Below are 25,364 nucleotides of genomic sequence, written 5' to 3'. Positions count from 1 at the left end.
CAGAACCCTCACATGGGATCCAGGGGATCTAGCGAGGCAGGTGGGCAGAGGGGCATCCCCCATCCTCTGGAGTCATCAGATGACCTTAGACAACGTCAGATAACACTTCGAAGAGGCAGCAGAGCCCAGGGGCTTCGGAATCTTTCTAGAGCTGGCTTCCAATAGACTCTCTACTACTTGAGAGCTGAGTGACTTTGGGCTAATGACTGAGCTTCTGTCTGCTCATCTGTAAAATGGGTTTAGTGTTACTGCCTCCCTCTAGGGTTGCAGCGAGCACTCGAGGAAATAACAACTATGTGAAAGCGCTTAGCACACAGTAGCTGCTCAACTTCCATTGCTTGATTATAGTAACAGTAATAGACAATAACTGGGAAGCACAGATTCCTGAGGAAAGAAAGGGAGTTACTGTGGTGTGTGTGTGTGTGTGTGTATTGGGGGGTCGGTTTTTAGGGGGCTGGGTGGAGGGAGCCACAAAAGCCAGGGCCCGAGGGCAGCCCTCCAGGGCAGGGGCAGCGCCCCTCCCCCTCCCTCTCCCGCCCCCGCAGCGAGGCTGCGCGGTCGGCGGGAGGCGCAGGTGTCCAGGGCCTCCCGTGCGTCCCCATCCCTTGCGGCTTTGGCCGAGGGCCCAGCTCCCTTCTGCCGTCCGCCCCGCGTCCTCCCCTAACCTCGGGTCTGGACTGGCGAGCAGCGGGGCCGGGAAAGTTTGAGTCACAGTGAGGGGAGCGGAGGAGGCGGGGCCCGTGACCCTGAACGGGGTGGGCTCTAAGACCGCCTCGGTCTCCCAGCAGGGGGACCCCGCCGCAAACCCACGTCCCGCGCGCACCGGCCGCGGTCCGACGGAGCGAGGCGCCGCGCTGCAGCCGTGCGTCGGGTGGCCGCTGGGTGCACCAGGGCGGTCGCGCTCTCAAGGCCCCGCGAGCCTCCACCGCGGCAGCCGCAGCCCCTCGGCCGCGCTCAGCAAAGATGCCCCGGGCGCCGCTCTTGCGGCTGCTGCTGGCGGTCTCGGCAGCAGCAGCGGTGGCCGGCGAGCCCGGGACGGCGCTGCCCCCTACCACGGGGGATGCCACCCTGGCCATCGTCTTAGACGTTACCGGCTCCATGTGGGACGACCTGATGCAGGTGATGCACGGCGCCTCGCGCATTCTGGAGCACAGCCTGAGCCGTGGCAGCCAGGCCATCGGCAACTACGCGCTGGTGCCCTTCCGTGATCCAGGTAGCGACCCCCCGAGCCCCCGGCGTCCGCCGCGCCCCTGGCCCGGTGTCCTGGCGCGGTGCGCTCACCCGCCCGCATTGCGCCCCGGGCGCACCGGACGCCTGTAGGCTGCACCGCGGCCCGGCGGGGGCGCCTTCCCGACGCCTTCACTCTGCCCGAGGCCGGGCACCTGGGGCAGGCCTTGCAGCCGCCGGGTCCTTTCCCTGGGAACCTGCTCTCCCCTTCTCCCGCGTCTCCCAGCTTGCGTCGTCAGGCCAGTGACGGAGAGGCGGGGGCACTGCGTTCAAATGCCGCGCAGCCACCTCCTGGCTCTGTGACTTCAGCAAGTGACCTCACCTTCCGGAGCCGCACCTTCCCCCTTTAGGAAACGGGGCGAGAGCTGCCTCCCAAACTTGCTGAGATGTTGAAATGGGTCCTTCGTGTCCAGGGCCTGGCGCGCATGAGCCTCCGCAAGGTTTGCGGATTTGCCTTTGTTCATTCTTCAAATTCGCTCCCGTCGTGGGCTTCGGGGGCCGGAAGAGCCACCCAGGCAGGAGAGCTTCGCGTCTTGCCCCTCACCTGTTCTCGCGAGAAAAACAGCAGGCGCGTCGCCTCTACCCGCAGTATTCTCACTGCCAGGTCCCCCCACCTAACACCTTCTACCCTGCAGACAGCACCTCCTGGCCTGCAGCCCCCTATCTTTCAACTAGGTGTTAGGGGCATGCCCTTGAAAAGATCCCAGGGAGACCCCACTGTGGGGAGTTTCAGGGAAAACAGCTGTGGAGCGCGCTTGGACTCCCAACTTTCTGAGTGGCAGGACTGCTTTTTCTCCAACATTTTTAATGAAAAACTTCAGACTTACAGCAAAATGGGGGGGTGGGGGTGGGAAGTACATAAACACCTGTCTGCCCACCACCCAGATCCTGTGATTAATTTTGCTCCGTTTTATCGCGTTTCTCTCTATTAGTCACCTCTCTATCTAGTAGGATAGCTTTATAAAGCCAAAAAATAAATCAAAAATGGCAGATTCCTTGCAGAATTGCTCTGCAGTGCTCTTGTGCTGAAAAAATACACAATGGCCCAAGGCTGTATGAGCTAGTAAGCCCTCTTAGAAGGATCTTCCTTTATTAATCACAGCATCATTACAGATATTTGAAAAATGGGCCGCAGTCGGTGTGCGTAATCCCATGCAGCCCTTAGGCTGAGTGTGGAGTCCCTCTGCTTCCAGGAGTTCTGGGCTCTGTAGGGCTCTGCAGCTCAAAGCACAGAAGTCAGGGGTCTAGAAAAAGTTTCCTGGGAACATCAGAAGGACAGCTCCCATCTGGGGGTCAGGGAGCAGCAAGGCTGGTGGAATTGTGAAGACGTGGGGTGTGAGGTGTGTCCTGGGGGGTTTCGGCTCTGACGCAGTTCACCCTCTACCCCCCTAACTTTCTCACTCCCTTTCTGGGTCATTCTTGGGCTCCCTGAGAGAGCTTAGGGATCATTTAATCCAACGCTTCTCTTACAATTGGAGAAACTGAGGCTCAGGACACGGATGGGACTTATGCAAGGCCACCTGCCAGGCTGATGTAATTTCTGATTCATAACCCATATTTGTCTCTAAAATGCTTGGCTGCAGTTGTAGGGCAGGAGAGCAGCCTGTTGGAACCAGACATAGTGTCCCGGGACCCATAGTGTCCTCACTGCCCCCTCTCTGGCCATCATCTTCATGAAGCCCTCGTGCCATCCCCAACCTCTCCTCTCTGGGCGCCGAGTGCATGCATGACTCTCCAGCCTTCACTCCATCTTCTATGAAACAAAAAAATCCCATCCTTCTCCCCGCCCCTGCTCCCCAAACCATACTCCCTACAGACCCCCCAGGTCCAGTGGAGGGGGACCTCAGCGTTTATTGAGCCTCTGCTGTGTGCACAAGCTTGTGGGGCTTCCGGTGTGAAGGGGGCAGGGTTCACACCAAGGAGCCGGCAGTCTGCTGGCGACAAGCCAGGCAGAGGGTGGAAGGTGTCACTTCTGACAGCTCCTGACCATCGGCTCGCAAGGGAAAGGACCAACCAAAGGCTCTCTGAGGAAGCATCACTGGAGCAGGATTTGAAGAAGATGAAGGGAAACTTAGCAGCTTTGGACCATTTGTCAATGCTAGGTGCCAGGGATGCAGTGGGACGGAGGTCGCCCTGAGCACATGGAACTCGCTGGGTGGTGGCTGACATGTAGGGGCAGGTGTATGTGAGTGTGGAGCCAGGGTGTAGGAGGGGTGAAATGGGAACGCGGGGAGAGGCGAGATTGGTCCCGGCTGTGACTGTGGAACTGAGGACGGAGCACTTAGATTTCCTTCTATGGGCTGCGAGCAGCCACTGAGGGCTTCTGAGCAGGGATTGGATCTGTGGTTTAGGTTAGGCTGTGTCTTTTGAATCAACCAGTGGAATTCCCTTTGGTGGAAGAGGAGCTGAGAGTCAGGGGTTTTAGCTGACAGTTCAGGCCCCCCCCCCCAGGGCTGCATCCTGGGAGGGCCTTCTTAAAGGAACCCCCTACCTTCAACCCCAAAGACCACGCTTTGCAGGGCAAGTTTTAGTGGTTCTGGACTGCAGGTGCTTGGAGATAAACCAGAACCTGTGCTTTGGAAATATTTTTAAAAGTTTTTAAATGAAAAAAAAGTGGGATGTTCCCAAACTGCAAAGTTAGACTTTTGCTAATCGTTTTATTTTGGCTGAAATTTAGGTTGTTTTTGGTTTTTCTCTATTAAAATGTTGCAAAAAGCACTCTGGTGTGTAAATCTTTGTCTGCATCTTTGATTGGTTTTTTCATTGGATTAAGATTTTGGAAGTGGAATTCCTAGGTCATTATAAACACACTGAGTGGGTAGGCAGCTCTTCAAATTGTTTTCCAATGTTTTGGGAGTTTAAACTTCTATCAGAGGCATTTGAGGGGACTGTTTCAGAGCAGCTGCCCCCAACCCTAGGGATTAGGATAACATTTTTTTTCCTAATTCAAAAGATGGAAAATGATATCTTCTTATTTTAATTGCTAGTGAGGTTCAGTAAGTTCTCAAGTGTTTACTAGATGTTTCTGTGTGTGAATTTCTTCTTTTGTAAATTGTCAGTTCCTTTACTCATTTTTCCATTCGGGGTTTTTAGTGGTTTTCTTATCAGTCAGTATGGGGACTTTATATTGATGACAGTAGTTGGTTTTTGTTATGTGGTTAGCATTTCCTAGTCGTTTGTCTTTTAATATTTGTGATTTGTGATGTTCTGAAGTTTTAAATGTTTATGTAGCAAAATCTATTGCCTTTTTCCCTTTGTAATTTCTTCACTTTCATTCTCAGATTTTTTTTCTATCGCAAAATCAGTTAGGTACATGTTCTACGTTTTTTCATTCGTTTTCTTTTTTTCCTCCTCTTATTTAATTTTTTAACCTGGAATTTAAAAAAAAATTGGCACTGGTATTAAAAACGATTTGACGTAATTCTTCCAGAACAGGATAATTGATGGTACAGTTACATTTTATCAAATAATCCTTTCTTTTTCATTCATTTAGATCCTGCCTTTATCCAAAATTACTTTATATCTGTTAATTTACCTGGGCTTTCCATTCTGTCCCATTGCATGACAGTTCTTGCTCCAGCAGCACGTTGTATTAATTATTTGGCTTTATAATAGGGTAAATCCTTCCTCCTATTCTTAAAAAAATAACTTACCCCCAGCCTTATTGAAATATAATTGACACATAATATTGGGTTAGTTTAAGATGTCCACTGTATTGATTTGATACATTTATATATTGCAAAATGATTACCACCATAGCAGTTAGCTAACGCCTCCATCATGTCACATAATTACCATTTCTTCTTTTGTGGTGAGAACATTTAGGATCTACTTTCTTGGCAATATTCAAGTACATGATACAGTATTATTAGTGATAATTACTATGCTGTACATTCGAGTCCCAGAACTTAGTCATCTGATAACTGTAAGTTTGCACCCTGTGACTAACATCTCCCCATGTCTCCCACTCCCTTATTCCTGGAAACCACCACTCTACTCCCTGTTTCTCTGAGTTTCACTTTTTTTTTTTTTTAGATTCCACATATAAATGAGATCATACAGTATTCGTCTTTCTCTGTCTGACTCATTTCACTTAGCATAATGCCCTCAAGGTCCATCCAAGTTGTCCCAAGCAGCAGGATTTCCTTCTTTCTCGTGGCTGAATAGTATTCCATTGTGTATATAAGCTGTATCTTCTTTATCTTTTCATTGGCTGACAGCTTTAAATTTTTAATAAACTTTTAATGAGAACAGTTTTTTTTTTTTTAATAATATATTTATCTTTGGCTGCGTTGGGTCTTCACTGCTGTGCGCAGGCTTTCTCTAGTTGCAGCAAGCTGGGGCTTCTCATTGTGGTGGCTGCTCTTGTTGCGGAGCACGGGCTGTAGGCACACAGGCTTCAGTAGTTGTGGCACGTGGGCTTCAGTAGCTGTGGCTCGCGGGCTCCAGAGCGCAGGCTCAGTAGTTGTGGCACACGGGCTTAGCTGCTCTGTGGCATGTGGGATCTTCGCAGACCAGGGCTCGAACCCGTGTCCCCTGCATTGGCAGGCGGATTCTTAACCACGGTGCCACCAAGGAAGCCCTAAAACAGTTTTAAATTTACAGAATTATTGCGAAGAAGTTCCCGTATACCCAACACCCAGTTTTCCCTTTTATTAACATCTTATATTACAATGGTACATTTATCACAATTAACAAACCGGTACTGATATGTTGGGTTTTTTTTTAAGATTTTTTTTTGATATGGACCAATTTTAAAGTCTTTATTGAATTTGTTACAATATTGCTTCTGTTTTATGTTTTGGTTTTTTGGCCTCGAGGCATGTGGGATCTTAGGGATCCCGACCAGGGATCGAACCTGCACCCCCGGCATCGGAAGGTGAAGTCTTAACCACTGGACCGCCAGGGAAGTCCCCATGGGTTATTATTAACTGAAGTCCATTACTTTTATTTTGGCTGCATTTGGTCTTCGCTGCTGCGCGTGGGCATTGTCTCTAGTTGTGGCGAGCTGGGTCTACTCCTCGTTGTGGTGCGCGAGCTTCTCATTGCGGTGGCTGCTCTTGCTGCAAAGCACGGGCTCTAGGCGCGCAGGCTTCAGTAGTTGTGGCTCACGGGCTCTAGAGTGCAGGCTCAGTAGTAGTGGTAGACGGGCTTAGTTGCTCCGCGGCATGTGGGATCTTCCCAGACCAGGGCTTGAACCCGTGTCCCCTGCATTGGCAGGTGGATTCTTTTTTTTTTTCGGTACGCGGGCCTCTCACCGCTGCGGCCTCTTCCACCACGGAGCACAGGCTCCGGACGCGCAGGCCCAGCGGCCATGGCCCACGGGGCCAGCCGCTCCGTGGCACGTGGGATCCCCCCGGACCGGGGCACGAACCCGCGCCCCCCCCCGCACCGGCAGGCGGACTCCCAACCACTGCGCCACCAGGGAAGCCTGGCAGGTGGATTCTTAACCACTGCGCCACCAGGGAAGTCCTAAAGTCCATTCTTTATTCAGACTTCCTCAATTTCCCCCTAACATTTGTTCCAGGAGCCCATTCAGGATCCCATTTAGTTGTCATGTCCCTTAAGGCTTCTTTTGGTTGTGATGGTTTTTCAGACTTTGTTTTTGATGACCTTGACAGTTCTGACGAGTATTGCCCCGATGTTTTGTCCCTCAGTCATGATTTGCCGGTTGCTTTTCTCCTGTTAGACTGGGTAACGGGAGGAAGACCACAGAGGAACAATGCCATTCTCATCATATCATGTCCAGGGTACATGCCCTCGTTATGACTTACCACTGCTGACGCTGACCTTGATCACCTGACCGAGGTTGTCAGGTGTCTTTACTGTAAGCGTACTCTTTTCTTTCTCCTTTTCTGTACTGTCCTCTTTGGAAGAAAGTCACTTACACGCAGCCCACACTTAAGAAGTAGGGAGTTGTGATCCACCTCCTTGAACATGGGGTATTTACATAAATTGTTTGGAAATCTTCTGCATGGGAGAGTTGATTCTTTTCCATTTATTTGTTTATTCAATCATTTATATATATCAGCATGGACTCATAGTTTTATACCTTGGGTTATAATCCAATACTACTTTATTTTGTTGCTCAAAATTTTCCAACTTCAGTCATTGGGAGCTCTTTGGCACACACAGTCTGTGTGCCTTTGACATACCCCTATTGTTGTGAATATTTTTAAAGCACTTTCTTACTTTCTGGCACTACAGGGTATTTCAGACTCATCTTATGTATTTCCTTCCCCAGTCCTAGAATTAATAATTTCTCCAAGGAGCCCTGGTTCCGTTGATTGAAAAATGGTATTAGACACCAGCATGAGTGCTAGGGGTGCTTGTTGCTACTGGGGTGTCCCCGCTTCTGCATCTTTAGCTGACAGAGCAAGGAGATACATGTTGTATGTGTAACCTTTGTGTATACCCATATCTATAAATATTTCTCCGTTTAACTGTCTGTATCTGTATTAAGCTGAACATGAGTTCATTCTGACGTCTCCAGCTCTCATTGATTACCACGTGGATCCTTCCAGCCTCCTATTCTTGCTTATCTATAACCTCCCACGCTGACAGTGACTAACCTGGCCCTCACCCTTCACCACTCACTCGTCATTTACTTAATTTTCAGTTCTTGTCCACATTTATAGTGGTTTTAGCATTGCTAACTTGCACCCCGTGGAAAACAACTTTGTTCACCAGAGTACAATTCTTTTGCCTTTAGTCTTATAGATGCAACTCATTTCCAGAGTTACTTAGCCCTGCAGCTTCTTCATGTTCTTTTTATTCTTCTTCATTTTCAAAATATTCTTGAACATGTTTTCTTTTCAGATGAAAAGTAGAAAACGTAGTCAACTTCCAAAAAAGAAATTCCTACTGTGAATTTCCTCAGAATTGTGTTAAATCTTGACTTGGGGAAGAATTATCATTTAAAAAAATTTAGTTGTTTTCCTCCTCTAGGAGACCTCTTCCTTTTTTTTTTTTTTTTTTTTTACATATTTATTTCCTTTTGTAAAAAAACTTATAGGTTTTTTTTTCTTCCTTATAGGTTCCACCTATTTCTTTTTAAGATCATTTCTAAATATTTTGGGTTTCGTATGACTATTTTGACCAGGAATTTTTTTCATTACATTTTTTGCAAATGAGTATTGCTAGTATGTTGGAAAGCAATTTATTTTCATATATTTATTTTGTTTCCAACTTTCTTCTGAAGACTTTGTAAAGAAACTAGTTCTAATTTATTTTTGGGGGGGGTAATGTCTTGAGTTTTCTAGGTTGACAGTCACAGCCTGTCCAAATTGTAATATTGTCTCCTCTTTTCCGATCAAAGTTTTTGCTTGTCTGGAATGTTTTGTGGCATTTAGCACAGTGTTAAGTAATGGTGGTAGCTGACGTCGGTCTTGTCTTGCTTCTGATTGTAAATCATTGTATGATATTGGTTCTTGGTTTGAGGTTTTCTTCATCAGGTGAAGGAAGATACTTTCATTCTTAATTTTCTAAAGGTAGAAAAAAACACCCCCAAAACAAAAATCCCAAATGGGGATGGTGCTGAATTTTAGCCAGTGACTTTCTGGCTTTGTTGAGATATTTGTAAGATCTTTCTCCTGTTGACCTCTGCATGTGATTCCTTCATTTTAAACCATTTCCACATTCCTTGCATAAGCCCTACTCAGTCATTGTGGATTATTCTTTTTTTTTTTTTTTTTTTTGCAGTACGCGGGCCTCTCACCGTTGTGGCCTCTCCCGTTGCGGAGCACAGGCTCCGGACGCGCAGGCTCAGCGGCCACGACTCACGGGCCCAGCCGGTCCGCGGTATGTGGGATCCTCCCGAACCGGGGCATGAACCCGCGTCCCCTGCATCGGCAGGCGGACTCTCACCACTGCGTCACCAGGGAAGCCCTGGATTATTCTTTAATATACAGCTGGATTCTGTTTGCCAGTGTCTCCTTCAGGAGTTTTCCATTTATTTCAATATATATGACCAGTAAATGATATTCTTCCTTTGTGCTCTTTGTCAAATTTGGCACCAGGGCTTAGCTCTTTCAGTGAATAACTGAAATTATTAAGTTTCCTTAATTTCCAAAGAAATTTAATATATGCTTGTTAAATGTTCTAATAACACGACTCTCAAGAGATGCAAACACTTTTAATCATTTTTGTGCTTCCAGACCGTGTGTGCGTGTCGTTCACTTGTATACATATATACACTTAGTTTTTTTATCATATAAAAGATGGGATTATACTACGCATACTGTTTTGCAAATTGTTTTCTCTCCCCCACATGCTATATCATGGATCTCTTTTTGTGTTAGGAAATATCGATCCCCCGCATTGTTTTAATGACTACAGAAGGTGTTACAGGAGGGATCTTAATTTATCTTACCGCGATTTATCCAGCCACTCCCACATTATGAAAAATAGTTTGCTTTCAGTTTCCTTACGATATACACACACATTTGCAAAAACATATCTATAGGAACGGGACTTCCCTGGTGTTCCCAGTGGGTAAGACTCTGTGCTCCCAATGCAGGGGGCCCGGGTTCGATCCCTGGTCAGGGAATTAGATCCTGCATGCATGCCGCAACTAAGAGTTCGCGTGCCGCAAGTAAAGATCCTGCGTGCCGCAGCCAAGACCTGGTGCAGCCAAAATAAATAAATATTAAAAAACCACAACATAGCTATAGGATAGATTCTCAGAACTGCAATTGGTTCATTGTTAAAGCATATGAACATTTAAAAAATTTTAATTGGTATCAGCAAACCGTCCTCCAGAAATGCTGTACCATCTAACCCTCCTACCAAGAGAGTGTGAGACTGCTTTTCTCCCCAAACACTTGCTGGCCTATGGGGACGTCACTCTTCCCTTTTTGCTAATTTGATAGGTAAGAAATGGTAACCTGTTTTAATTTGCGTATGTCTGATAGAGAGTGAGTTTGAGCATCTTCTCTGGGTCGCCAGGCGTGCTGTCAACTTTCCCCAGGGAAGAGGTGGTTTTAGGGACTTTCCTAGTGGCGCAGTGGTTAAGAATCTGCCTGTCAATGCAGGAGACACGGGTTCGAGCCCTGGTCCGGGAAGATCCCACATGCTGCGGAGCAACTAAACCCATGTTCCACAACTACTGAGCCTGTGCTCTAGAGCCTACGAGCCACAACTACTGAGCCCGTGCTCTGCAGCAAGAGAAGCCACCGAAGTGAAAAGCCCGCGCACCGCAATGAAGAGTAGCCCCCGCTCGCTGCAGCTTGAGAGATAAAGCCCGCGCAGCAACAAAGACCCAAAGCAGCCCAAAATAAAAATAAATAAATAAATTAAAAAAAATAATAAAGTATGTTCTGTTATAAAAAACAATGTTTATTAAAAAAAAAGAAAAGAAAAGAAACGGGAGGACTGAGTCCCAGAGAGTGGACACAATTTGCCCACAATGGTGGCAGATGGTGAGACCCTGCTTGGGGCCCCTGCAGCGGGAGGAGGGGGTATGTGCACACCCAGAGTGGCCCCAGGGTTCAAGCCCTGCTTTCAAGGAGGTGGGAAGGGCAGGCTCGGGGAAGAGTCCTGGACGTGAGGTCTTTCTGAGACTGGCTCTCTGGCGCCTGGCTGTGACCGTGACCACTGGGACACACAGACTGGGTGACGGACTGGAGGATCACCCATGTGAAGGGTTGGGTGGTTCTTCCTGTGCGTGACCCTCATACGTCCTAGAGGCTCCACCCCCTCGTCTTATTGAGTGGAAAATATTTCCCTATGGAGAGGTGGTTCTGGGCCAAGCTTCTGGGACTCATATGCTCAAGGGCAGCACAAGTGGAGACAAGGTCATGGGTTTAATCATCCCTGCACCTGGCAAGCCCTGCTCAGAGGGAACCCACGCCGCATCTGCCCAGCTGTTTGGCAGGTGCCCACCTTCAGTCACGAACCTCCGCCCCCTCCAGGAACAGGAACGAGGGGCTGGGGAACAAGTGCCATATGTCTGCAGCTTCATGCATGGTTGAGAGCTTGGATCTGGGGTCAGATGGACCCAGGTTTGAATCCTATCTCTGATGCTTCCTCATTGTAAGACCTTGGGCAGTTTGCTCTACCTCACTAGCCCTCAAATTCTCACCTATAAAATGGAGATAGTAAATAGGAGACTTCATAGGTTTCTGTAACGTTTTTCTCAGTGAATGTATGTCAAGTGCATAGAACAGAATCTGGTGCTTAATAAATATTAAAACAATGGTAGCTGCCATCACCATCATCACCCTCATTTTTGGAGGCAGTATAGCCAGTGGCAAACAAAACAGGCTTTGGAGCCAAATACGTGGACTTGGACATTATTCTAGGTTGAACAGTGTCACAGAATTCCTGTCCTTCCTAGAACTTCAGAATGTGACCTTTTTTGGAAATAGGGTAATTGAAGATGTAATTAGTTAAGATGAGGTCATACTGAAGTGGAGTGAGCCCTTAATCCAATGTGACTGGTGTCCTTATAAGGAGAGGAGAGAGACACGGGGAGAAGGATTGGAGTGATGGTGTGTTTACAAGTCAAGGAATACCAAGGATTGGAAGTATCACGAGAAGTGAAGAGGAAGGAGGCGTGGAGCAGATTCTCCCCAAGAGCCTTCAGAGAAAGCATGGGCTGCTGACACCTTGATTTTGGACTTCTAGCCTCCAGGACTCAGAGAATGTATTTCCATTGTTTAAAGCCACCGGGTTTGTGATATTTTATTACGGTGACCACAGGAAGCTAGTACAGTTATTGACTACCACTTGCTAGCTGTATGTGACCTTCAGCAAGGTCTTGGCATCCTCAGTTCTAACAGGGAGCTGTTAATAGGACTGAGCTAAACACTGTAAACTAGTAAGTACTCGGTGCATTGAAGCTGCTGTCAGCATCATCACCCACTTCCACCTCCACCACCGTCATCGTCATCCACATCAACATCATGCTAAGAAGGGCTTTTTATCCAGATCCGGTCCTTCCTGGACCGGGTGAAGGAGGGAGATGGACAGGGGCTCAAGCAACCCCTCTCAGTGGGCAAACTCACATGGGGACATGCCAGGTGTCCTGCCCTGTCCTGGTACCTCACTCTGTCCTGCCGGAAGACAGGTCTTGAAATGGTTACCCTGCTGAAAACACCCTGTCCTGGGGAGCTTTGGCATGATGAGTGATGATGGTGCGGTAGGTCCCAGGAATGACAAATGAAGCCGTGGACCAGCATTAATTAACGACAAGAAGGCATCTCTCTCTGTCTCACTGCCTGGAGCTGTAGATGGATGGGTGGGCAGGTGGACAGTCGGGCAGCAAGGAAGACAGATGGAGAGAAGACCTCCGTGCTCCCAGCCCCGTCTGAGCATCTTGAAAGCTGGTCCAGCCCTGGAATGATGGGACTGGTCAGTAGCAACCAGCGCCCAGAGCTGGTTTGGGGATTATCTGTTCAGTAAAAGGAAGAAATCAGACTAGTTTTTACACATCAGTGCGTCCGTGTATGTAAGTGTGCTCTCCCCTGAGAGCCTTCTTTGTTCAGAGCTTGGGGCAGAGCTTTTAAAATGCCCTGCCCTGTAACTCAAGAGGAATCACAAACACTTTTGTCCGTCTGGCCAGCTCTCCCTTAATACGGCCAACCCCTCTGCATGCCCCAAATAACCACATTTGGTTTTCTGCCTCATTTTGGATCTGTTTCTCTGAGTGATGGGCAGTAGCGTGCTGTGGTGGGAGCGCCTGGGGATCAGGCAGGCTTGGCATTCAGGAATATTTGCTGGGTGTTGATTGTATGCCTGGCATTGTGCTGGGCACAGGATATAAAGATAAAGGGTCCTGGACTTACCTGGTGGCGCAGCGGTTAAGAATCCTCCTGCCAATGCAGGGGACACGGGTTCGAGCCCCGGTCCGGGAAGATCCCACATGCCGCGGAGCAGCTAAGCCTGTGTGCCACAACTAGTGAAGTCCACGCACCTAGAGCCCATGCTCCGCAACAAGAGAAGCCACCGCAACGAGAGGCCCTTGCACCGCAACGAAGAGCAGCCCCGCTCACCACAACTAGAGAAAGCCTGCGTGCAGCAACAAAAGACCCCATGCAGCCAAAAATAAATAAATGAAAATGAAAAAAAAAAAAAAAGATAAAGGGTCCTGACTTGGAGCTGCTCAAACAGTATACTCAAACAGTATTTGTTATGAGTAAATAAATGTTACTCATTTACTCAACAGTATTTATTAAGCGCTTACCATGTGCCAGGCGCTGAGGTGGGCAGGAGTTCTGTGACGATAAACAAGAGAAGGGGTCACTGTTGGTGTGATGAAGCCGATCAACCCTAGTGCCAAATCTTCCCACCTGACCTTGAAGGGCTCTCTTCCCCTCTCTGGCCTCAGTTTCCCCATCTTTTTAAAGGTGGGGGTCTTCGGATCTCTTCATTCTCAACATTATTATGTTTGGCACATAGGTTTGTAGTCAAATAATTTTTTTCCCCAAGCGCATTCCTTTTTTTTTTTACTTTTTATTTTATATTGGAGTAAAGTTGATTAACGATGTTGTGTTAGTCTCAGGTGTACAGCAAAGTGATTCAGTTATACATGTATCTATTCTTTTTCAAATTCTTTTCCCAATTAGGTTGTTACAGAATACTGAGCAGAGTTTACTGGGCTATAAAGTAGGTCCTTGTTCGTTATCCATTTAAAATATAACAGCGTGTACATATCAATCCCAATCTCCCTAACTATCCCTCCTTCTACCCTTCCCCCCTGGAAACCATAAGTTTGCTCTCTAAGTCTGTGAGTCTGTTTCTCTTTTGTAAATAAGCTCATTTGTATCACTTTTTTCTTAGATTCCGTGTATAAGCGAGATCATACGATATTTCTCTTTCTCTGTCTGACTTACTTCACTTAGTATGACAATATCTAGGTCCATCCCGGTCAATTAATCTACGAGAAAGGAGGCAAGACTATACGATGGAAGAAAGACAGCCTCTTCAATGAACGGTGCTGGGAAAACTGGACAGCTACATGTAAAAAAAAATGAAGTTAGAACATCCTTTAACACCATACACACAAAAAAACCTCAAAATGGATTAAAGACCTAAATGTGAGACTGGACAGCATAAAACTCTTAGAGGAAAACATAGGCAGAACACTCTCTGATATGATAAATCGCAGCAAGGTCTTTTTTGATCCGTCTCCCAGAGAAATGGAAATAAAACCAAAAATGAACAAATGGGACTTAATTAAACTCAAAAGCTTTTGCACAGCAAAGGCAACCATAAACAAAACAAAAAGACAACCCACAGAATGGGAGAAAATATTTTCAAATGATGTGACTGACAAGGGATTAGTCTCCAAAATTTATAAACAACTCATGTAGCTTAATATCAAAACAAACAACCCAATCGCGAAATGGGCAGAAGACGTAAATAGACATTTCTCCAAAGAAGACGTACAGGTGGCTAAAAGGCACATGAAAAGATGCCCATTCTTTTTTTGAAAAATTATTTTATTGAAGTATGGTTGATTTATGATGTTGTGTTAATTTCTTTGATACAGCAAGTGATTCGTGTGTGTGTGTGTGTGTGTGTGTGTGTGTGTGTGTAGGACCTTGTGTTTTATCCATTCTGTATATAATAGTTGGCATCTGCTAATCCCAAACTCCCAATCCTTCCCTCCCCCTGCCCCCTGCAACCACAAGTCTGTTCTCTATGTCTGTGCATCTGTTTCCGTTTCATGGATAAGTTCATTTGTGTTGTATTTTAGATTTCAGATATAAGTATAGCATATGGTATTTCTCTTTCTGACTTACTTCACTTAGTATGATAATCTCTGGTTCCATCCATGTTGCTGCAAATGGCATTATTTTGTTCTTTTTTATGGCCGAGTAGTATTCCATTGTATATATGCACCACATCTTCTTTATCCATTCCTCTGTCGATGGACATTTAGGTTGTTTCCATGTCTTGGCTATTGTGAATAGTGCTGCTATGAACATAGGGGTCTAAGCCCATTCTTGAAGGAGACAGGATGGTGGAGGCTATGATAGGCAGGAAAATGCCCCCCCCCACCCCCGCAGATGTCCATAGAACATGTAAATCTCATACTTGACATGGCAAAAAGGACTTCGCAGAAGTGATTAAGTTAGGAATCTTGAGATGGAGAGATGATCCTGGATTGTCTACTTGGGCCCATTGTGATCACAAGTGTCCTTTTAAGAGGGAGGCAGGAGGGCCAGAATTAGAGAAGGAGATGTGATGACAGAGGCAGAGGGAGAGGGAGATATTTAAAGATGCTACATTACTGGCTTTGAAGATGGAGGAAAAGGACCATGATCAAGGAATGAAGGAAGCTTCCAAAAGTTGGAAAAGACAAAGAAATGGATTCTCCGCTCGAGCCTCTGGAAGGAACACAGCCCTGCTGAGACCTTTATTTTAGGGCTTCTGACCTCCAGAAATGAATGTGTGTTGTTTTAAGACACTGAGTCTGGGGACTTCCCTAGTGGCGCAGTGGTTAAGAATCCACCTGCCAATGCAGGAGACACGGGTTCAAGCCCTGGTCCGGGAAGATCCCACATGCCGCGGAGCAACTAAGCCCGTGCACCACAACTACTGAGCCTGCGCTCTAGAGCCTGCGAGCCACAACTACTGAGCCCGCATGCCACAACTACTGAAGCCCACGTGCCTAGAGCCCGTGCTCCGCAACAAGAGAAGCCCCCGCTCGCCGCAGCTAGAGAAAGCCCGCGCGCAGCAACAAAGACCCAACACAGCCAAAAAGAAATAAATAAATAAATTTATTTTTTAAAAAAATGGCACTGAGTCTGTAGTAATCTGTCACAGCAGTAATAGGAAACTAAGACAGAGTTCTTAAAGTCCTTTCCAGGGATCTCCAGCCCAGGGGCTTCTCCAGGGCTTCTGGAATTTCCTGCGTCCTGTGTGTGCACACAATCCCTAGTCCTCAGCATGTGCTGGCCGAGTGCTTGGGATCCCAGGAGGTTGCATGAGGCGGTAACTGTTGAGGAGCATTGCTGACAGGTGTGCGGGAGTTGGAATTGGGCAATTTCCCAGAAGAATCTTCCTCCCTCTCAAAGCACAGATTATGTCAGAACGGCTTTGGCAATGGAAGGTCAGACCTTAGATGCTACGTCTGGCATTCTCCCCACCTTCCACCACAGGGCTGCTCATTTTGGATTTCTCCACCCAATAGAGTCATTTTTTTTAAAAGCTAAAAGAAAAGAAAAGGGGGGGGGGCGCAAAAAGCCCAGAGGGAGCTGACATAGGTGACCGACATTTTAACACCGTACACAAAAATTGTAACACCATACACATAACATTTTAACTTGTGAAGCCCGCTCTTCACAACTAGAGAAAGCCCGTAGAACCATGAAGAGAATCAACTCCCTCTGGCTGTTACTGTTCTGAGCGATCGTCAGCTCCCCACGCAGGAAGCAGATGGACCGAAGAATAAAGGGTGGTCCTTCCAATTGGAGCACATTTAATTTACGATAACCCACTTTACCAACTTAATTTTTCTCATGTTGCTGTGAATGGGAGAGAAAGGGTCAGCCTAGCGCTGGTCCAGCCTTGGGAACGGTTGGGTAGTCTGACACCTGTGATAGATTGTGATGGGAGAAGGCAGGGCCACCCAGATTCAGAACTGGGTACCGCAGAGGCTTCTCTCAGTTTCCAGGCAAGGAGAAGTTGCTGTCGATTTTGGAGCAGGGGTGATGTGGGCAAAACCGGCCCCAAGGGCGGCTTCTCTGGCAACGACAGGTAGATGGGTCAGAGGCAGGAACGTCTGGGGATGAGGACAGTTATGAGGTTACTGAATTTGCATCCAAAGTCTTTACAAATGCCCTTACCTTTGGCCCAGCAATCTGCTTATGGGAGTGTATCCCAAGGAAACAATGGAACTAGTGCTTGAATGTAGTGGATATAAAGATGTTCTTAATAACATTATTCATTATAAAAATTGGAAACAAAACACTATGGGCAAGACCACTATTGGACATTTATACAAAGGAAATACTTTGTAGTCATTAAAAATTATTTTGAACTGAATATTTGACCTTCTGGAAGGACGCTTACAATGTGTTGTTCAGTGAAAAGAGTCAAATTAAAAATAGTATGTTATTTATACTTAAATAGAAATTCTGCTTCAAATAGTGTGCACTTATATAAGATTTACAATGAAAGTTTTGAAGGTTATATATAAAAATAAGAGTATTTCTGGTTGGTAGAATTCCCTTCTTTTTCTGCATGTGAGGAATTTCTATGTACAGTTCACAGAGAGCAGTTGTCAAGAGCTCAGATTCTGGGACTTCCCTGGTGGCGCAGTGGTTAAGAATCCACCTGCCAGTGCAGGGACACAGGTTCAAGCCCTGGTCTGGGAAGATCCCCCATGCCGCGGAACAACTAAGCCTGTGCACCACAACTAGTGAGCCTGCGTGCCACAATGACTGAGGCCTGCGCGCCTAGAGCCCATGCTTCACAACAAGAGAAGCCACAACAACGAGAAGCCCGCTCTTCGCAACTAGAGAAAGCCCGCATGCGGCAACAAAGACCCAATGCAGCCAAAATTAATTAATTAATTAAAAAAAGAAAAAAAAAGAGCTCAGATTCTGGAGTTGTACAGACCTAAGCTAATATTCTAGCTCTGCTGCTTACTGACTGTGTGTCTTTGGGCAAGTTACTTAGCCTCTCTGGGCTTTCATTTCTCCTCTGTAATATGTGGGTAAGAGTTGGACTTAACAGGTGGGAGGGAGGATTCAGTGAGCTAATACACAGGAAGCATCTCAGCACATAGGCTGGTGGTACATAGTAAGTGCTTAGGAAATGTCAGAATCATTAATGTCATATATTTTTTAATGAATGTATATTATTATGTAATAAAGAAATAACCAACGTTGAGTAAAATTATTACTGTCCTCAGTCAAACTAGAATTTGAGGACCTCATTGGAGCAAGACTGTCTTTGCCTGTCTGCCTCGTATGAGATTGCCCAGCAACTGTGTGTCAACCGGCCAGAATGGCCATCATTAAAGTCTACAAACAACAAATGCTGGAGGGGGTGTGGAGAAAAGGGAACCCTCCTACACTGTTAGTGGGAATGTAAATTGGTGCAGCCACTATGGAAAACAGTATGGAGGTTCCTGAAAAAACTAAAAATAGAGCTGCCATATGATCCAGCAATCCCACTCCTGGGCATATATCCAGACAAAACTATAATTCAAAAAGATACATGCACCCCTGTGTTCATAGCAGCACTATTCATAATAGCCAAGGTATGGAAACAACTTAAATGTCCATCAACAGACGAATGGATAAAGAAGATGTGATATATATTTATATATACAATGGAATACTATTCAGACATAAAATAGAATGAAATAATACCATGTGTAGCAACATGGATGGACCTAGAGATTATCATACTAAGTGAAGTAAGTCAGAAAGAGACAGACAGATACCATGTAATACCACTTATATGTGGAATCTAAAATATGACACAAATGAACATATCTACGAAACAGAAACAGACTCACAGACATAGAGAACAGACTTGTGGTTGCCAAAGGGGAGGGGGGATGAAAGAGTGAAGGACTGGGAGTTTGGGATTAGCAGGTGCAAACTAGTATGGATAGGATGGATAAACAAGAAGGACCTACTGTATAGCCCAGGGAACTCTATTCAATATCCTGTGATAAACCAGAATGGAAAAGAATATATATATGTATAACTGAATCACTTTGCTGTAAAGCAGAAATTAACACAACATTGTAAATCAACTATACTTCAATAAAATTTAAAAAAAGACAAGAAAGAAAAAAGCATTGTACGTTCAGATCAGCAGGGCCAGCTGCTGTTTGCTGAGCCTTTGCTCTAACCCAAGCGAGGTGTTTCCTTCCCCGCGTTAATGGATTCTCACAATGATGGTTCTCAGCTAGGAGAAATGCATCATTTTACAGATGGGGAAACTGAGGCTTGGGACGGTGAAGAAAGCTCTGAGAAGCCGCACGACTGGTGGAGGGTGGAGCCAGGATTCCAGTCAGCTCTGCCTGAGGTCAAAGGTGAGGGTTTGGCTGAATTAGTCACTGCAGAGTTCAGGAGGAAGCCAGTGGAGAAGGCTTGGTAAAGGCCAGAGCAGGTGCGGAAGGTGCCGTTGGATGTGGGAATAAATACAGAGCAGAGCGGCAGGACCCTCCAGGCGGTGATTCTGAAAGTATACAGCAGAGGAGCTGGTGTCCAGACCCTCCCTTGGTAATGGTGGATGAATGCCGGATAATTCCATGTGCTTCCTTTTCTAAGAAGGACTAGGTCTGTTGACGAGTTGCCAAGTATGGGAATTTTTCTTACGGTGACTGGAATATAGAATTTTTGAACTAAAAATAGTCCATTACTAGAGTTCACCAAGGACTCAAACGAAATATTTCCTGAAGAAATCCGATGTCCACATCATCTTGCAAAACCCGCACTGTGTACATGTCCACGTGGCGAGTTGGAATTCTGGCCGTGTTCTCAGTGCACTGGTAGCCTTGTCTTATGTTAGCTGTGGCTTTCAATGACTGCTCTTGAATAAAAAACTATTTGTTAGGGAAAATTTCAAGTATATACAAAGTAAGCAGAATAGTATAATGAATCCCTATATCCCCCTCCCCCAGCATCACCAAATATTCAAAAAACTCTGCCATTCTTGTTTCGTCTGTATCTCCTCCCACCCTCCACTCCCCCACTCAACGATGATCATTTTTTACGTTTCTTTTTCTGTGAGGTAAAATTCACATACATGGAAATGGGCAAATCTTCGCTTTACACTTTTGGCAAACGGATACACCTGTGGAACCCACATCCCCGTCACAATATAGAGCGTTTCTGCCTTCCCAGACAGTTCCTTGGATCTCCCTATCCCACAGACAACCTCCGTTCTGATTTTTTTCACCTTTGATTAATGCCGCCAGTTCCGGAGCTTTCTGTAAATGGAACCGTATAGTAGGCACCCTTCTGTGTCTGGCTTTTCGTGCAGGATTCTGTCTGTGAGATTCATCCGTCTGGTTGCCTGTATTGGTAGCTCGTTCCGTTTTCTGGCTGAGTGGTATTTTTTTTTTTTTTTTTTTTTTTTTTTTTTTTTTTTTTTTTCAGTACGCGGGCCTCTCACTGCTGTGGCCTCTCCCGCTGCGGAGCACAGGCTCCGGACGCGCAGGCCCAGCGGCCACGGCCCACGGGCCCAGCCGCTCCACGGCACGTGGATCCTCCCGGACCGGGGCACGAACCCGCGTCCCCCGCATCGGCAGGCGGACTCTCAACCACTGCGCCGCCAGGGAAGCCCGGCTGAGTGGTATTTGATTATACGAATGTACCTCCGTTTGTTTATTCATTTACCAGTTATGGACATCTGGCTTGTTTCCAGTTCTGGGCTGTTGTGAAAACAGCTGCTATGAACATTTGAGTACAAGTCTTGGTGTGGACGTATGTTTTCATTTGTCTTGGGTAAATACCTAGGAGTGGAAAGACTGGATCCTATGGCAGGTGCACGTTTAACTTTGTAGAAACTTCCGTTTGTTTTGAAAGCGGTTGAACCATTTTTGCATTCCCACCGGCAGTGCGTGAAACTTTCAGTTGCTCCGTATCCTTGCCAACATTTGGGATCACAGCCCTTGTAATTAATCCTGCTCTTTTCAAGTGAGCTAATATATGGATGCAGTTTCTGGAAGGTTTAGCTGTTCTGTGGGTCAGTCTGGTGTTGGCCAGTTGCTCTGTGGTCCAAAACTTTATTTGCTCAAGTCTCTGTTTCTTTGTCTTCCCAGAATTCCCTTCCCGCTGATGCGGGGCTGGGTGGGCTGGTAGAGGGGAGGTTTCTAGGGGAGTCATAGTCACAAAAGATCGGGAACTGTGGGTCTGGGGGCGGGACTGGAGGTTTGCCCCCTGCTCCATCTCTCTGCTCCCCTGGAGCTCTGGGTCCAGTTTGGAGCGGGCAGAGGGCCAAGTGGCCTGACCTCCCTTCCAGATCTGACCCTGGCAGCCCTGGGAGCTGCTCCCCTACCACTTCCTCATTTGTGGAGGTCTCTGAGGTCCAGGCCTCAGCTCCTCCCCCCTCTGATGGTGGCACATCATACAGTTGCTGCCCCAGCCCGCGGGGGCTATGCTTCTGGGGGCCCAAACTCACCTGGTCCTCTCTCTCTTCCCTGCAGATATTGGCCCGGTGACCCTCACGGCCGACCCAGCGGTGTTTCAGAGGGAGCTGAGAGAACTCTACGTGCAGGTAGGCCGCCCCGCCCCTGGCTGCTGGCCCTCTGTGTCCTTCTGCCCAGTCCCTGCTAGAGGCCAAGGTCTTTGCCCCACCTGGGGGCCAAGGTGGTGCTTCCTGCAACCGCTATGACCTGCCTCCCAGCTCTGCCTGGGGCTCCCCCCAAACTTGGGGGTCCTGCAGATTTTGTATTTTGGGGGGTTCCTTCCTTTATTCAGTGAACCAAGTACCTACAGGAGTCCCTGAGCCTGGCATGTAGAAGGTAGTCATTATTTACTGCATGGATGCAGGCTTGGAAGGAGGGGGTATGTGGCAGCTGAGGGAGGATTCAAGAGGGGTCAATTCAGACCCCCAAAACCTGGCCCGAGACTGGGTCAGATGTCCCATGGCCTCCTCGGCTTTTGGGCCACACTGAACACCCTGGTTCAGCATACGTCTCCCCCACCCAGCTTCCTGCAGGCAGGGATCCCACGGATCGGTCTAGCTCACCGCCAAGTCCCCCAGGGCCCAGAACAGGGCCCGGCACACGGAAGGGATGAGTGAACCAAAGAGAGAAGCGTTTCCTGAAGTTACCACCTGCACACCCTGCTTCCGGGGCTGGGTGTGCCAACCTGGGGGGCAGAGAGCTCCTGGCTGGTGGGCGGGGAGGGGAGGGCTGTGTGTTTATGTGGAATCGGTGCCAGGGCAGGTCACAGAGAGGATCTGAGGAGGCGGCTTTGAACGTTTTCCTCTGCCCACCCCTCACCTCTCCTCCTGGCGACCCCTCTACCCCTGTATCCTCCAAGCCTTGGCTAACACGTGGCTTCTTTGGCGTATGTTCGATGTCCCGGTGGCTCCCATCCCTCCTATCGCACTGGTAGCACTCCTCACAATGGTAACTAAATGCTTGTGTTGTGCTTGTTAATGTAAAGTCTGCCTCCCATCCAGACTCTGTGGGAGGGACCGTGTCGCTCGGGCACGGGTGAGTGAACGAGTGAATGTATGAAGGAATGAATGAAGGAGTGAGTGATGAGAGATGAAGCGGATTGGATGCTACACTGTGTCTCAGGGAAGGGAGTGGCTGGGGCCCTGGCCTGACCCTGGATGCGCAGGACAGAGGCCACTGGAGGGGACCCCCACCTCCCTGGGTGGTCCCCACGGCGAGGAGGTGGGCGGCAGCCGCTGACCCGCCCTGTCCTGCAGGGAGGCGGGGACTGCCCAGAGATGAGCATGGGGGCCATCAAGGCTGCCGTGGAGGTCGCCAACCCCGGCTCCTTCATCTACGTTTTCTCGGACGCCCGCGCCAAGGACTACCACAAGAAGGACGAGGTGCTGCAGCTGCTACAGCTTAAACAGTCACGGGTGAGCCACCACGAGGGGGTGCTGGGGAAGCTGGGGTCTCCGAGGGCCGCCCCAAGCCCCCCCTCCCTCCCTCCCCCCCCCCCCCCACCCCCCGCCGGAGAGCTGAGCTGCTGCTTCTCGGGGTCCAGCCTCCGCCAGCAGTGCCGACCAGCCCACTGACTGAGCTGGGCTGTGAAGTCCAAGTGTGTTCTCATGCGCCCGCCCCGTCTGCCAGGCCGCAGGCCTCCCTGGCGAGACCCATTTTTGATAAAGACCACACCGCCCTGCTCCCTTCACACCCCGCCAGAGCCCGGGCAATCCGTCTTCCTCCTGGCGTCGCCTCTGCATTGTCTAAGGGTCTGGAAGACGTGCTGGGGTTTTTGCTTCTTGCTTTCACAGAGAGGGGTTGGGAAGGAGATGTGTGCAGGGAAGGAAGGAGGGCCCGCCCGCTGGAATCCTTGGGAAAGACCTCAAGGGCTGGGACGCCTCTCTGCTCTCCCCTCTGGAACAAACTCGGGTTCTCCAAGGTTCTTCTAGCTCTGCGGCCTCCAGGGGCCACTTGGAGCAGAGTCGATTTCCATTCCCTTCCTCGTAGATTTGATAACGGCTCCCATTTACCGAGCACCTACTGTATTCCTGGCCCTGTGGTGAACACGTGACCTGCATCAGTCCTGACCCCCACGGGGCGGGAACTCATATCATTCCCATTTTACAGATGCATCGCCTGAGCCCAGAGAGAGGAAGGGGCTTTCTCCAGGTCACTCCTCCCTGGTTCTGGCCTTGCTACTCATACCTGTAGAAGGCGGCCGAGGAACCATGAGCCAGGCTGCCTGTCTCTCTTCTAGGTGGTCTTCGTGCTGACGGGGGACTGTGGTGACCGTACTCATCCTGGCTACCTGGCCTACGAGGAGATTGCTGCCACCAGCTCCGGGCAGGTGTTCCACCTGGACAGGCAGCAGGTGACCGAGGTGAGCCGGCCCTGACATGCTGCATCTCTGGGCGGCTCGGCCCATGGGTTGGTTGCCATCATGGATGAGCGGTGCCGAGCGCTCACACCCCAGCAGGAAGCGCAGGAAGCCCGGTGCTCAGGGATTTTTGGCATCATCTGGCCAAACCCTCTCACTCGCCCCCAAAGCAGGTGCTGTGGGTTTCTCAGTTTTGCCGGTAAAAAGATTGGGGCTTGAAGGAGCACCCTGGGTTTTAGCCCGGGTCCCCCAGGAGGTCCAGGCTGGTAGGATAGATCTAACAAAGGCTGGCAGAGTGGGGGTGTAGGGGGAGCTTCTCTCCAGAGTCGAGGAGCCCAGGAGTGGGTGGAGGAGCATGGGGGCAGCCATCAGATTTGGGCTGTGTTGCTGGGACAGGAAGTCGAGCTTGGGAACTTGGCAGGGAGAGGATTGCTTGGCCCTGAAACCTGATGTGCAGGGCTACTGATGCCCCAGCGCTGACCAGGTGTTTGCGTCCTCATCTCGGTCTCGGACCAGGTGCCTGCCCTTCCTCCCCTCCAGGCTCCATCAGTTGCTCAGGTCTCTCCCCGCTTTCCCTCTGCCCAGCACGTCCATTCCTCCCCAGGAGCCAGAGGGATCCTTCCAGTGGCATGTTGGTAAATGATTCACAACCATCTCTCTCTGGAAGGAACAAGAATGCCCATTTCCATGGTGTAAATACTCCTACTTTGGCTGGTTTCAAGCTGCCGTCATGAAGTCACAGAGCATGGGAAGTGATGCTCATAATCGGCTTTCTTGAGCCTGTATGAGCCGGTCCTGCATCCCACTGGATCCTCTAAAACAAATCTGACCAGCAGGTCCCGCCCCATTGTCCCCTGGAACAGGTCCAGACCCTTATCTGAGCTCCGCCTCTCTGAGCCTATCGCGTGTGTTCTCCCCCTTGCCCGCTGCTGCCGCCCTGCTGGCCTCTCTGCTCTTTCTCCGGTGCCCCGTGTCTTTCCTCCCCCAGGGCCTTTGCTCGTGTGGCTTGTTTTCCCAGCTTCTCCTCCCCTGGCCCCTCATCTTCCCAGTCTTAGCTGAAATGCACCTTCCTCGAAAGGAGATTAAGTCTCCTTTCATACCCTCTCCCAGCTCTCTGTACTGCTTTATATAATCATAATTTTGCAGCTGTGCGATTATTTAATGCCATTAGGCTGTGAGCTCCCTGAGGGCGGGGCCCTTAAGTTCCTGTCTGCTACTGTATCTCCAGCACCTGGTACAGCCACCAGCATGGAGCAGGTGTTTGGTAAGTAGCTGGTGAATGGATGACATGGAGTCCCTTGTGCGTGAGGAAGAGGAAGATGAGAGGAACAGCATCTCTGAGGCCACCGCGGCCTCGGGCCAGCCCTGCTCTTGCCTCCGGGAGAGGGTATGGTATGTTGTATATTTATGATCTCCAGGGCCGTGTTTAGGTTAGCGCCTTCGCTCCCTGTTGAAAGATGGCGTTTATGGTTCTCTGCTACACATTAGGATTTATTTCTTTTGGCGTGTCAGCTTGCTCTGGTACTAAGCCACCCAAGCAAGGGTGGGAGGCATTTCAGAGTGGAATGATGGCTTGGTCCTTGTTTTGGCGGTGTCCCATCTGGGCAGTTGCTCGGGAACTGGGTTCCTGCTGGGGCAAATCAGATGTCAGGCATCTGGGTGGGTCGGTGGAAGATC

General features: G+C 48.7%; 1 protein-coding gene across 1 annotated transcript in view; it reads left to right on the top strand.

Moving 5' to 3' along the window:
* Positions 1–963: 963 nt before the first annotated feature.
* The window catches only part of HMCN2 (hemicentin 2), a 138,141-nt gene continuing 113,740 nt past the window's right edge, over positions 964–25,364 (top strand). Inside the window, exons 1-4 of the mRNA XM_032635297.1 lie at positions 964–1,213; positions 21,347–21,417; positions 22,585–22,743; positions 23,568–23,690. Coding sequence (XP_032491188.1) covers positions 964–1,213; positions 21,347–21,417; positions 22,585–22,743; positions 23,568–23,690 — 603 coding nt within the window. The remainder of the gene's footprint in view (positions 1,214–21,346; positions 21,418–22,584; positions 22,744–23,567; positions 23,691–25,364) is intronic.

The sequence above is a fragment of the Phocoena sinus genome, chromosome 6 (genome assembly GCF_008692025.1).
Source record: "Phocoena sinus isolate mPhoSin1 chromosome 6, mPhoSin1.pri, whole genome shotgun sequence".
NCBI lineage: Eukaryota > Metazoa > Chordata > Mammalia > Artiodactyla > Phocoenidae > Phocoena > Phocoena sinus.
This window is presented reverse-complemented; position numbering and strand designations above follow the sequence as displayed.